Here is a 15,157-nt window from a genome sequence, read left to right as displayed (position 1 = left end):
ATTAAGTGCCCAATAAATGATTGTTAGTAACAAATAAAAATCCCAAAATTCCATTTGAAGATGAGGAACTCAACAGAGTATAATGTCTGTGATCTCCAAATTTTATAGTATGTTAAAATGCTAAATGCATAAATATGAAGCAAGGTGTGGAGAGTGGTAGACCTGGAAAAATAAGCAATTGGTGATAAACCATCAAAAGGACTGAGACCAAGGATTCTGGCAGAACAGTTATAAAACAATATTTTCTTTTTAAACTGATCAGTCAGACAGTGGCATGAATAACAAATTTGAATATGGTTCTTACCAGAAACAAAAAGACATGTTACAAGATGAATTCAAAAACACAGACAAGAAATGTTGAAGACCTGAATCTTATAAGAAGGTACAAGATACATTTGAGAGATGCTGAAGAGGTAGTAGCATCTCTAGAAGTTGCAGATTGGCAAATTGAAAGTGGAAAGGAAAGGACTTCTGAGATGCCTGGTTTACACTAGTCAATAGGTGATGTTGGTACTTCCAAAGATAAGAAATATAGACGCAAGATTAAATCTAAAAGAGCTGGGGGTTTTATTTTTGTTATTTTAAGAAAGTGTAGTAGTTCTTATATAAATTCACTAGCACCCAGTCTCTATTTCTAGGCTTAGTGAAATATTATACTTTATCACCCTAATGTAGACAAAAACTGTGATATTTTTTTCTGGCCAATTAAGTAAGTGCAGGGGATAGGGATAATGATCTCATTTTTGTGGATTATTTTGATTCCCCATCTTCCCTTTCTCATACCATAATGACTGACAGTATAAGGAGCCAATTGAGGATGCTGCTCCTCAGAAATTCTTCTACTGACCCATCAGAGTTCTGTGGATTTCATGTGGCCAGCTGAGTACCTTAATTATTTCTACGAGGTTTTGTGAGAACCAAAATCAAACACCAATCACTTACACTTGAATTTTGATTCTGAAATCTCAAATGTTTTCTATGGTTCTGAGTCCCCTAAAGTATTGTTAATTATTTCTACTTGAAAAATAATGATCCAGGCTTATGGGATGAGCTTCATCTGGTTTTTCTGAGTATTGAAAGTTTCCAAGTGGAGAAAGTTTGGAATAGTGGTTGATTCACTGCTAGCATTTACTTAATAAAGTCTGCTGGGTTCCATCTTTCAGGTTTTTTTTTTTTTATGTGTTTCTTTTTTTCCTGATATTTTAGACCTCCTCAGAGAATTCCATCGTCTTCTCTCCAGGGTTGCACTGTCTGGCTTCATCACTCCCTCTCACAGAACTTCATTTACCATTTTTATCTTCTGACATTTGAATGGTCAGCCTCAGTCCAGGCTTCTTTCTTCAATCACAGACCTAGAGCTACTGTCATGCTAGACTTCTCATCTCAAACGCATCAGACATTTCAGACACAACATACATTAAAACTAAACACTTTTGGTAGAAGCATCCTTCTGTATCCTATAGTTTTATTTTAACAAATTTCACCATATTCACTTAATGCTTATGACAGAAACCTGGATTCCATCCTTGTATTGTACCTTTCTTATTCCCTCCTTAATCAACCACACACCTTACAGACTCCGTATCCTTCAAACCTCTGGAATGTGTTGCTTCCTCTTGCAGAAATAGGCATCTTCTCTCTTATATCATTGCTTTAGCTGCCTAACTGGTGTCCTCACCTCAATTGGAATTATCTTAATATAACTAAAGTATTTTAATAGCTTTATTCAGTTATGATTGATCTTGTCACTATTGTAACTCTATAATTCGTTGATTTTAATACATTTATAGAGTTGTGCAACACTGACCGCAATTCATTTTAGAACTTTTTCATCACTGAAATGTTCCCTCAGGCCTGTTTCCAGTTCATCCCTACTAGGTCCTACCCACAATTCTAGAAGACCATGGAGATGTTTTCTGTGTCTGCTGGCTTGTCTTTTCTAGTTATAATGTATCTAAAATAGAAATTGTATTGTTATTTTCCTGCTGGGAATGCTAAAATAATTCCTTTTTTTTTTTCCTCTCTAGAAAGTTTAAGTTCCTGACATATTAAAGCAGTTTGAGAAGGATCAGTATTTTTCAACATGGAATCAACTGATTTTATTCTTCTTCATTATTCTAGCACAGGAGAGGGGGGGGGGAGAGGGAGAGAGAGAGAAAGAGAGAGAGAGAAGAAGAAAATGGGAATTGGTTTAACTTATGAGTTTAACTGGGAGTAAAGGGTTATTGTTAAAGAAGGAATGAAGAGTGAGGATGGTGAAGGGGAATATCTCTTGGAAAAACAAAGAGAAAAAGCAGCTAAAAAGAAGAAATGGGTGTAATTGTGAGTGGAGTCCTTCAAAAATCAAAAGCAATCCATGGGAAATTGGCCAAGGAGAGATACAGGTCCAAGTTAGGTAAATGTGATGGCTGAAACAAGCAGAGGTTGAGTGATGGAAGACTGAATTCTGACCCTTGGGAGAGCACAATGTGGCAGGAAACCTAATAAGCTATGTTGCAGTGACCTCATTCCCCATCAATATTGGAATAATTAAGAGGTAACCAAACACTTGACAACCCCAACCTAAGAAACCTGGTAATGTTGCAGCTTTCACGCTCTGACCCTCTGTGCTCTTCAGCATCTTTACCTTTACTCCAGTCACTATCAGCCTCTCCCAGATCACAGCAGAGTCAGGCCTGCCCACTACCATCCACAGGCCATCTTCCTTCTGGCTGGGTCACACGACACCACTCTGCCTCTGACCCCAGCTGTCTAAAAAGGTTTTAGCCTGGACACAGAAGTAGACTTTTCTAAGCACATTTTTTAATATCAAATTTTAATAAATTGGCCCAAGAATCCTCCTCATATTTCCTATCAAATAGTACTTTTGTCTATAATATTAATATTTTAATTAATCCATTAAAAAGCACTGTTCTTCATTCACCTGATCAATCACCATTGCTTATCTGACAAAGGGTACTTAAGGAAGGCTATACACCTGATGAACTAAAGTAAGAATCAATAATAATAACAATAATCATTATTTTAGCATTTTAAAATAATTATAGATAACTTAAAGGCATGTGCATACAATGTATATTTAGAGTAATATTCAAATAATTGGAAATCAACAGATTTGGGGATTTTTCTCCTCCATTTTATTACAATTAGATATTTTTGTTTTCCCTCTAGATAGATTTTAATCTTTCTGAATTTTTCTTTGCTTCTTCAGAAAAGTCCACTCTTCTGAACTCCTCCACATGTTAATTCTTATTGGACTCTCCCCTAATAAGATCTATAACTTCCATGATGAAGAGAAGTCTTCATATTTTCTCTGGATTTTGCACTATCATCTAGTTGATATGAAATCACCAAATCACTGCTTCTGGTGTAAATCTTAGTTTTAGTTCCTGAATCTTATTTTTAGCAAAAGCCTGTATTGTTATAATACAACTTTTGCAGATACTAAAGTCCATCAGCTAAACTTTTATGTCTCTTAGAGAGCTTAAGGTGTTCTTAACCTACTTTTTTTCCAGTATTTATTATTATTATTTTTAGTGGTAGTTTTCAATACCTTTATTTTATTAATTTATTTTTATGTGGTGCTAAGGGTCAAACTCAGTGCCTCGCATATGCCAGGCAAGTGCTCTACTGCTGAGCCCCAGCCCCAGCCCCAGCCCATCAACCTACTTCTTATCATTGAACCAGGAAGGAAAACTCCTGAGTTTAATGGACCTACATTTACAAGAAGAACATGTCACCAGAAAAGCTTATTTCCTCATCTGATGACTACCCCTGACCTTTGAAGTTTTCCACAGGTAGAGTTGAAAACTCTGTCATGGCTACAGACCAAACACAGTGTTATACACTGGCACCTCCCAAAGACTGAAATTTTCTTAAAAGATGACATCTAAGCACATTTAATCAGATTTTAAAAGAAAATTTTAGCATGACTTGTGGTTGCTTTTCTTGATGAATTTATATAAATACTCCAACAGAGAACTATGCTACATGCATAATGTAAAAAATGTATGAGTGTGCACAGGAACTAAAAAGTGAGGTTAGATATAGAAGAGATTGAAGACTGAGCTCTAAAAAGCACTTATGATAAACACTGCAAAAAAAAGGAAAATTTAATCACTGTAGTGTAAGGAAACCAGGACCTCATGATACTCTAGGAAATGGGGTATTTCAAAAATGAGGCTGTGCTCCACTGTGTCATTTGCTACCTAGTGTCCAAGTAATATAAAGACCAAAAAGTAACCATAAAATTTGGCAGCTCAGCAGTGTGTGGTGGCACACTGCCTCAGTCTGGCTGGGCACAAAATCACGAGCCACTCACAGCCTTGTAGATTCAAACAGCAATTCTTTATTCTTGAACTGTCATCGGCACTCTACACGCATGTACTGGGAAAATCCACCTCCACCGGGCTCTGCATCCCAAATACTCTGTGAATCCCCCGAGAACTCAAGGGGAACTCAAGGAGCGGGTGCCTGAGTCAGCAAGATACGCCCTATTCCCAGCAGGATCCACACCCTAAACCTGGAACCGCCCTAAACCCGGATCTGCCCTGGTCCTTGAGCAGGGTCACCTTTCTCAAACATTCATGCAATGTCACTGCAAATGACCTGGGTCCAAGGCAAGCCCATTTCCACAATGGAGAGTCCTCCCTCTAAGTAACATTGGGTAGGCTGACAAGGAAATTGCCATGTGTCATTCCTACTTGGCTATGGCTCTCAGCAGCACACACCTGTAATCCCAGTGAGGAGGCTGAGGCTGGAGGATCAAAAGCATGGTGCCAGCCTCAGCAACTTAGCAAGACCCTAAGCAATTTAGAAAGACCCTGTCTCAAAATAAGAATTAAAAAGAGCTGAGGGTGTAACTCAGTGGTAAAGCACCCCTAGGTACAAAAAAACAAAAAAAAAAAAAGAAAAGAAAAGAAAAAAGAAAAAGAATAAAAAATGGCCTCTGAGTCTCAGTGGTAACCAGGAGGCGTATATACCTCTCAACCTCAATTTCTTTATCTGAAAAAAGGAATAATAACATCATCCATTTCACAGAGCTGTGTGGAGGATTAAACTAGAGGATAATACATGCAACCACCTGGTATAGTGCCAACAACAGAGGAATCAAGAAAAGCTCACTCAACAGGGGGCAGCTGGGGTTTCTATAGCAGAAACTTGTGATCAGTCTGGATCACAGATTTTAGGATTGAACACGGAATGCTTGCCAAGTCTGCAAAAGAGAATTTGGTTGAAGCAACATATAGAATGAATAGGAAATGAAGAAATGATTATAGCTTAAAAGAGAAGTTATAACCAAAGTCAATGGCCGTCGGAATGTCTAACAGAAGGGCTAGGGCAGTGCCCATCTTTGGATAACAACTGAGAGAACACATCTTACCCATGTGACTGTGTTTTACCCCATTTTAACAATAGCAATTGTGGACTTTTTAAACATTAATTAAGATTTTAAAGCATTTGAAAACAAACTTGTATTAAGGACAAGTGTATATAAAATAATGTCACAAGTTAGAATAGCATTATTTTCAATTACACTCTGAGAATACTTGTTTATTGCTTTTATATACTGAATGACTATAATTTTATAATCATCAACCCTTTTCAAGTTGTATCTGTACATATAGAAATGAATTAATATTATACTTCTCACTGATTCTAACATGTTAAATGATCACCATTTGGCTAATATTGTAGTTACTACCCTGTCTGATTTTATAGATTCCTTTTTTTTCTCTTCTCATCATAACTAAAATTAGTTTTGTAATTGACTCATGGTAAATATCTTTCTTGACAGCATATCCTACAAAGTAGCTAACAGTAACCTGTTACATTAGCATGTAACTTGATGGTTAAATAAAGGATAGAAGTTTTCAGAGACATTATAATGGTTAGGGTCTGGATGAAAATATATGAAAAACTGTTCAAGACTATAAAAGACTGGCTGAGAGATTTTCCTTAAATAATACATGCATGAATCATTTCTCTATGAATTTTTAGAGCACATATGGGCCCTTGGTCTCTTAAATTCAAAGTTCATTTTTATTTTCTACTGTCTTTTATTTTTAAGACAATTTCCTTCAAGTTTTCTCCTTTTCAAAATTTGGGCAAAAGTACTGATTTTTTGAAACATATCCTTATGCATTCTTTCATAGACAACTAATGTTCATTTTTCTATTCTAACATTTACTCATAAAAATGCATAAATATTTTCATTGATATAGGTCTGACATCAATGAAAATTATCACAGAAGATTGAAAGTAATAGTTGACTTGCAGGAATGTAGGAAGTTACAGCAAAATTTATATGCTCCCATATATAGTTTGTATCTTATCAATTTATTTAAAAGTAAGTTTTTATTCTAAAATAAATTCAAAACTGATAAATACAGTAAAATCAGATAAATCAGTTTCAAAACTGCAAAGCCAGCTGGAATTCACCTCCTCTACTTTTCTCCAATCTATTTTTTTTTTAAACTGAAAAAATTAAACTGAATGCAGTGAGCTCAAAGAACATAACCTAAATAAACATAACCTAGTAAACCCACACTCAATTCATTGTTTCCAGCACTAAAATCCCTACTTGATTGATTATTTACAATTCAATGCACTCAATTCATACACGCTGTTCCTGGAGTCCTAGGCCAGAAGCCTGACTTGGGCTCCAACAAATGAAGTCCAGTCACTTGCTCCAAAAATCAAACAGAAAAGGTAATGGTGAAAAAAAGCATGAAAGGAACTTTAATCAGTATAACTACATCAGGAAGACAAAGAGACCTCCCTCCTTAGTCTTGACCTTGAGGGGTTGAAAATGTAAAATAAATAAGTAAATAAATAAATAAATAAACAAACAAACAAACAAATAAATAAAAATTTCAAGCAAACAAAAAAAAAAAAAAGAAGAAGAAAATGACTTTGAGGTTTTATGGAAAGGGGAGTGAGGGAAGGGTTGACCTTTGCATAGCTGGTGGCTTTGCACAGATGGCAAAGCAGGTCATTGATCAGTTATGGTCTGGCCCATTATTATCTTGGGATAATTGGGGAGTGTTAGAGAAAAGAAAGTTACTATTGCCTCCTCGGGGGAGGGGATGCTAGCTTTCACTCAGAGCAAAGGAAATAGATGCAAAATTGGAGGCAGACATGCCTAGTCTTTAATTCCTCATTTAGTCCCCAACTGGATACTTGCTGGCGAAAGCAAAGAGTCTAAGTCCTTGTTACAATACATGCATGAAACATTCTAAACTTTGTTTTTGCTGCTGGTCATTTCAAACAAAGGATTTCTATGTCATGGACATTTAAGAAAATGCAAATTATTCTAATTGTCTTAAAAGCCAGAAATCTAATGTAAAGTAATTTACTGCAAATTACACACATTTTGCTAATTTACTGGGAAAACATTTTTTTTAATTCACATTTTTCTGTACTAACAAGAAATAATCATTAAAATTTAAAATATGGAAATCACCATTTAGTGGTATTTTAATTCTTGACACTGCAGATAAAGGGTAGAGAAACAGTATTAACTAAAATTTTTCATCACCACTCCTGGGTAAGAACATTCTCTGTTATTTGAAAGCTCAAAGAGGGCCAATATTCAATCATCCCAGAATAAAACAATGTTCTTTAGACATAAATTCTTCAGAGAAACTTAGTGTTTGTTTGTTAGTTCTGTGACTTGTTCTTTGTTTTTTTTTTTTAATTCTTTTAAAATCAGATAATATTTCTAATTTTTTTTTTATTTAAAGCTCCCTTAAAATAGTCTTTTTAGTTATTCAGTGAGGAGTGTGAACATAAACCATGTCACATCTAGAGCAAAACTTTAAAAATTGGGACTACTCTGTTACTCCTAAAAGCACAAGAGGAACTTATAAATATTCTGTACATTCCATTGGGCACAGATTTCTACCTGGAAGGTTTCAGTTATAACTCAAGCTTGTCCAGTTCTCAGCCCAGCACTGCCTTTGTATTTGTGCTCTGCCCTGTCCTCCCATCCTGCCCACTATAACTGGCTGTTTACAGTCCAGGCTATTTCCTAGACCAACCTCAGGCAACTCAAAAACCATGATTTATTAATCTGTATATGTCATGCCCTAAGACACATATCTGCTTTAAAATGCTGAAATTGTATCTTGCAGTTTAAATCTGTTGCTTTTGAAAAGTAAGCTCCAAAGTCACCTTTATTTTTCTCTTTCACAGATTCAAATGTCCAATTTTTAAGCTTGTCCATAGTCCATTTTCATTGCTTATGGACTTTGAAAAATTGGTATAATCTTCTTTGTTTTGAGGGAAAACAGATTTGCAGCATGTATATTAGAGCAAGAGCCTGCAGAAGCTCAGAGGCAGTGACAAGTTCACACTCCATGTCTTTATACCATACTCAGTTAATAAAAGCAAAAATAAATTGCATCAGTTGTGACCAAATCCTATCAATAACAAATGAATGGAGATAACACTCTTTTCTATTCTCTACAGATCTAGATTCAGCCAGGAGTGTGGACTTTCTCAACACATTTCAGCCACTCTTAAGTGTCACAGCAGATCAGATGCCATGTTTGGGTACCAACAGCAGCTGTTAAAGTGCTCTCTCTGCTCCTCCCAGGAACCATAGCCCTCCTTCTGCCTTTCTCTGCTCTCACTCTAATTCTGGTACAAGTTTCTTTTCTGCTTATTGCACAGTGCCTTGCCATCACTGCCTCTCTTGCTCTTTGCTTTAATGTCTCCTGTGGGTGTTCTTGTCCAACAGAAATCCAGAAATTCTAGCAACAAAGTGGACACTTGGGTATTAAATGGCCAAACAGAGTTAGTGAAATGCAAGATTTCTGGTCCCAGCTGCAGTCTCTGAAGACATGGAATATCTCATCTTTCAACCAAAGGTTTGTTTTTCTATCTGGTTATAGGTCCTTTCATCAGAATACAGAAGTTACATTTCTCCTGTGGGGTACTCAGAAGTCATGGCCATATATATCCACGACAAGCAAAAGCCCCAGTGAGGATCTGTTCTTCCAAACTACCTGAAACAACTTCTGACACAGAAACTAACCTTCAGGAAGGAGAGTCTACCCACAACATTCCTATGTTATTCAGCTAGGAGTGTGATTTCAGGCACAGCTTTGTTTATTTAAGCCACTCTGTGAGCACGATTTTAGGCGCAGCTTCCTTCATTTAGCTACTCTGTGATACTGTTTCCATCTGATTAAAAACCCACATTCACTGTGTTTAAAGATACAATTTCTATATTATTTCCTATACCTAAAGAAAATTTTGTGGGGTCACTTGGAATAATCTGATAACTTTATTTAGATTCCATGCCTATTTTCCCAAACAGTGGTTACATTTAAAAAATAATAAAATCCTTCCACGTAAAACTGCAAAGGCCTGCAAGAAGGCTGTCATTTCTTCTGGTATTTAGGATCCTACCCTCACCTGCATCTACCCACACCTAAATAATAAAAGTCTCTCCCTCTCTCCACGACAAGCAAAAGCTCCAGTGAGGATCTGTTCTTCCCTCGCTCCCTCTCTCCCTCCCTCCTTCTCTCCCTCTCTCCCCATCCTTCTCTTTCTCTTATTTAGGAATTGCTAAAGTTAAGAGAATAGTTGGTTGTAGATTCTTCTTAATCTTAGCTTAAAAATAATCCTTTCTATTGCATAGAATTCTTTTTTTTTAAGAGAGAGAGAAAAGAGATTTTTTTAACATTTATTTTTTAGTTTTTGGTGGACACAACATCTTTATTTTATTTTTATTTGGTGCTGAGGATCGAACCCAGCGCCCCGCACATGCCAGGCAAGCGCGCTACCCACTTGAGCCACATCCCCAGCCCCTGCATAGAATTCTTATAACCTGTCCTCTGGTAGTCTTAATTTCCAAACATAACTGGAAACATATATCTGATATAGGTAAATTTGGCTAAGTGCATTTTAGATTCTTACTCTTAGACTGCCCATGCATCTGTCCTGTTACTTAGCAATGCAAGAAATGACCTAAAGTTATTGATCTATTAGAAAGGCAAATATATAATAAAGCATCTTCTATAATTTTCTATGCATGTGAAAAAGCATTTTAATGAACTATATGAATCTGAATATTTAAACTCTTAATAACCTTTACAAATAGTTGTTTGAATTTAAAGCAACATTCCATATGCAACCTAAAACCTTAGAAGCTTGCTCCTAATAGCTGCTTCCTGCCTATAAAGCATAAAATAAAGTTCTATCCAATCACTTCAAATCCATACATGTTAGAAAAGCTTTAATGCAGTTATCAGAAGAAACATAAAAGAAATATATGAAAGGATGACTTTGCGATAATAAGAAATAGTTGGTCATAAGACTTTTTTGAGTAGATTATGCAAGAACTAACATCTTCTGTTTGTATTCCTAAAAATGATCCACTAAGCAGATTCCTATCTGCATGGTGAGAAGAATCATCTAAAATGAGACAATCAGTATGTCTGAACACAGGTAAATTATAGCATCCTCTGACATTTTAAAGTGATTTCAGATAAAATATAGTGCTTTATTTACTACATTAGAATTTATGGAGCTAACCATAAATAGGAGTAGTATATTCTTCTCAACTCTCTGATAATTCTCAATCAGAGCAAGGATCCCCTGATATCCCTGACTTACAGACCTCTATCTCCTGCTATAAAATTTTTTGGGACAATATCTGTTCCGACAATTTACACTAAAAATGTGCTCCTTTTTACCTCAACCAATGTTAAAGGTATTGTAATAAAATATAAATCTGCTTTCTTTGTCACAGACCAGTTCTTTAAGTGTGGAGTCTATACCATCTTGTATTAACTCCTTTGACTTTAGACTGTAACTCAATTTTTTCAACCCGTTTGTCAAATGAAAATGGCCCCAGGAGCTTTTAACATCTTAACAACTCTTTAAAAACTCCAGTTAGTATTTTCAATAGTGGGACTCAGAACTGGACACCAAGAATCCATGTGGGGGGCTGACCAAGAAACAAGCAGTTAGAAACTATTCAGTTGATCTGGAATTCAACATACATGTTAGTCAAAGACTGATTTCACTTTATTGTAGTAGCCTAGACATAACATTGTTGTTTTGTCAATTTATCTCCTAATAAAATACTTAGCTGGGCAGGAAGCCGGGGCAGGAAGACTGCAAATTCAAAGTCAGCCTCAGCAATTTAGCAAGACCCTGTGTCAAAAAAAAAAAAAAAAAAAAAGATGGTGGGGTGGGGGACTGGAGATGTGACTCAGTGGTTAAGCACCCCTGGGTTCACTCCCTACTACCAAAATAAATAAAATAAAATAAAATAAAATACTTAAATCATTTTCACTTGTCAAAGGACAGTTTTCTTTTTTTAAAATTTAACCAATTATTGCTCTAAGAATGCTTTCTGGATGGCATATAGGATTTTTGATCTATTTTTTTCTGATTATAGGAGACACCTATTATTTTGTATTTCCTAATCTTCACATACTATAGTTTCAGCATTTCTATGATTTGAAGAAATCAGATCTCACTTCCTTCCCTCCTTCTATGATTTGAATGTTTTTGCTCCCTCCACAATGTGTCAGAAACTTAGTCACCAACACAATAGTGTTTGGAGGTGGGGCTTAATGGGAGATGCTTAGGTCTTGAGAGCTCTACCTTCAAGGATGGATTAATGTCCCTATAAAAAGGACCAACGGGAGTGAGTTCTCTCTCTTCTGCTCTTCTGTGAAGACAAGACATTTCTTCTCTCCGGAGGATGCAGCAAGAAAGAGCCATCTTGGAACCAAAGAACAAACCCACTGGCAACTTGATCTTGGACTTCTCAAACTTCAGAACTATAAGGCAAACTTTTTGTTCTTTAAAAATTACTTAGTATGTAGTTTTCTGTTAAAGTAACACAAATACTAATACTAAAACACCTATCAATCTTACTTCTGATCAGGGTACCCAATAAATTTATTAAATCAGGAGATAGGTATTTGATCCATCCAACATCCTTCTCCCTTTAAAATTCCAGCTACATAATAACCTGGCATTCTTTTCTAGTGATAAAACCATGAAATATCAGATGCAAAAACTCCCAGAAGTTGTGTCACATGTGAACAAAATTAGACTGGAAAAGTAAAATCAAAGTGTAAAGTAAAATAAGGACCATTCTAGTCATTTTCAAGACCCTGGTTATAATTGTTTCTGAAGCTGAGCTATACCCCTTTGTTCTCCATGGACACATGGGCTAATAAATTCATATAAGAATAACAATTAAAAAAATTCCTTTCCAATAAAATAAATCCTTATAAACAGACATATATATTTTGCCAAGAATTTTACTTATTTCTTCCTCCGTACTTTATAATACATAAGTTATTATCATTATAGTAAATTACCATAAAACTGGTGGCTTAAGTAACATAAATGTATTGTCTTCTTACAGTTCTGTAGGTCAGAAGTTTGACATAGGTCCCATTGGCTCAAACCAAGGTGTCATCAACTGTATTCATTCCTCTCTGGAGATTCTTGAAAAGAATCCATTTGCCTGTCTCTTCTAGCTGTTCTGCATAACCTGGTTCACAGCTCCCTTCCTCCCTCTTCAGAGACAGCAAAGCAGTATTTGTGAACATCCTTCTGGAGTCACATATTCCTCTAATTCTGACTTCAACTGGGAAAAGTTCTGCTAAGGATTATAGTCATTAAGTTGGACCTGACTGGATAATTGAGGATAATTTCCTCATCTTAAGGTCCTAAGTTTTAAGCACATGTGCAATGTCCCTTTTGCCATACAATGCAACATATTCACAGGGACTGGGCACTTAAGTATATACATCATTGAGTGGGTGGGTCATTATTCTGTCCCTCAACAAAAATGAGGAAAGCATTCCCTTTTTTTTTTTTTTTATATATCTTTCCATTCAGTAGTAAATATGTTAGTAGAAGAAGCCTAAGACATACCCTCCACATTAGTAACAACCTGCTAATGAAAATTATCTGTGTTTTTGTTTTATTTATTTATTTTTAATGACGGAAAAGTATTTTTGTAGAAAACGGAAATTTCTATTGGTTTTATTTTTATTTATTTTATTTTATTTTCTAAAAATAAGGTTGATGATCCTTACTGAATTTCCACAGCATACAATCAAAATGCAATCTTTGAGAAGTAGAATTAAAAGTATTCTCATATCCATCTATGAGCCTGGAAGCTCAAGGCTACTATCCTTCCCGAGTATAGAGAATAAACATGGCAACTCTCTTTGTTTTACTAATTGCTTCGTTTCCCTAAGCTGCTAGCACAACATCTGCCAGAGTGAAATGCACTCCTTCCATACACCATAGAACCATAGCCCTATAAACAACCTGCACATCCTGGTATAAGGGCAAGTGCATTCCAGGCAGCCAGCAGGCAGTTTTCAACAGGCAAAGACCTCAAGTGGAAATGAAGCTAAACCACCACCCAAACTCTTCAGAGTGGTTATAGACTTGTTAATTCTGTAATGATCTTGTACTGTTGTAATTTTATTGATTTTGCATTTCAATAGAACTGTTAAAGATGACAATTCTAAGATAGGCAAAATGTGGGCAGATGCTCACATTCTCACACACAGTTCTGCCAAGATATTTTTATATCTTTCTGCACATAAAGCAAAATGAAGACATGTGTTATAGATGCATGTTACCACTAACCACCCAGAAGAAGTGAGTTTATTGTATGCTCATTTCCTGGATGAAGTATTCAAAAAATTCTACCTAGGAAAAATGAACAGCACTTTCAAAAACAAAAATTGCTTCTGAGGCAACTTATTAAGCATTCCTAATTGCCAAAACCCATTGAAATGGCAATTTGGGCCATCATATCCAAATGTTATCCCTGCTAGTTCTAATCAATACAGAATCATGCCACATCTACTAGTTAAGCATGAAAATACAAAATACTGTAACAGTTTACCCTCTGTTAATGTTCATCCATCCACAGTGCATCAGAAAGTCTCATTTCAAATATTGCATGAAAGAAAGTAAAGCAAACAAAAAGCAAACTCAAAACAGACTTGAAACAAATTGCTTGCCTCAAGAAAAACACTCCAGAAAAAGTCTTCAAAATCACTGTCTTACCTTGGGAGACTTAGGCAGATCCACAGTCCTTTCTTCTGCTAAACTGAGCAGGGTAAACTTCATCTCCTCCACTGAAGGATGTTTGGGAGGGCGGGGTGGGGGGTGCAAGAGAGAACTTTCATATCTCCTCATCATGTAATATTGTTCTTCAGTAATCTCTTCTACCAGAGCCCTGACTAAAAGTGGTCCTGTGTCCCTAGACAAATTCCTAACTAACTGAACAGTTATATTCAAGCGGCCAACAGGAATTTCCCAACATTCCTTGGGGTTGGCAAAGTCACTGATGAGTAGATAAGAGTCTGTGATACCTTCCTCTAGCTGCAGTCCCGGGGTAGCTGCCAAAATGTCCTCTTCGATGGAAAGATCTCTCACAGACACCTTCACATTGAAGGGCAAGCGGAACTGTTTACAGAGCTCAGAAATCTGGTACTGTTTCTTGTCATGAATCACCTCTACGAAACCTCCTTCCATGTACAGAGGGAGTAGGGCTGCCTCATAGGACTTTTTGAGGATCTTTTCACAGGCCAGAACGTTCACCACTTTTTTTATTCCCTCACAGAGGACTTCAGTTGTCTCTGAATGATGCACTAGAAACTGGTCCCCGACGGATACAGAGGACAGCTCCTCATGAGGAGGATGAAAGGCTTTGGTGGCCACCACGTGCAGAGGCTCCTTTTCACTCTTAGCTATCTCTAGGTCATAGGCAGTTGGGAACTCCCGAGGTCGCCGCTTGAATTTGCCTTTGTAGCTAGTGGGAATCAAAAAGTGTCTCTTAGGAAAATTGCTTCTGATTTCTGAAGCTAAGATCCTTGAAGCCTGGTACTTTTTGTGGATCACAATGGTTTTTCCAGGCTTTAAAACACTTCTGGACAGCTGATTTCCTTGAGGTGCTTCTATGACTTCAGCCACTATAGGAAACTCTTTGCTGGTCATTTCAAACAGATCTTCTGTAGATAACAGCTGAAGAAACCAGTTTGTATCATAAGAGTCAGTAATATCTTTGACTTCAACATCTAAACTGGGGAGAAGGCGGACTATATCTTTTCGAACTGAAAAGAAAAAATAATTTGTACATAAAAATGTTTAT

General features: G+C 36.4%; 1 protein-coding gene across 1 annotated transcript in view; it reads right to left on the bottom strand.

Annotated features, from left to right (window-relative positions):
* Themis (thymocyte selection associated) overlaps nucleotides 1-15,157 on the bottom strand; it is a 180,941-nt gene that overhangs the window by 78,711 nt on the left and 87,073 nt on the right. Inside the window, exon 4 of the mRNA XM_076859750.2 lies at nucleotides 14,071-15,119. Coding sequence (XP_076715865.2) covers nucleotides 14,071-15,119 — 1,049 coding nt within the window. The remainder of the gene's footprint in view (nucleotides 1-14,070; nucleotides 15,120-15,157) is intronic.

The sequence above is a fragment of the Callospermophilus lateralis genome, chromosome 6 (assembly GCF_048772815.1).
Source record: "Callospermophilus lateralis isolate mCalLat2 chromosome 6, mCalLat2.hap1, whole genome shotgun sequence".
In the NCBI taxonomy this organism is placed as follows: domain Eukaryota; kingdom Metazoa; phylum Chordata; class Mammalia; order Rodentia; family Sciuridae; genus Callospermophilus; species Callospermophilus lateralis.
This window is presented reverse-complemented; position numbering and strand designations above follow the sequence as displayed.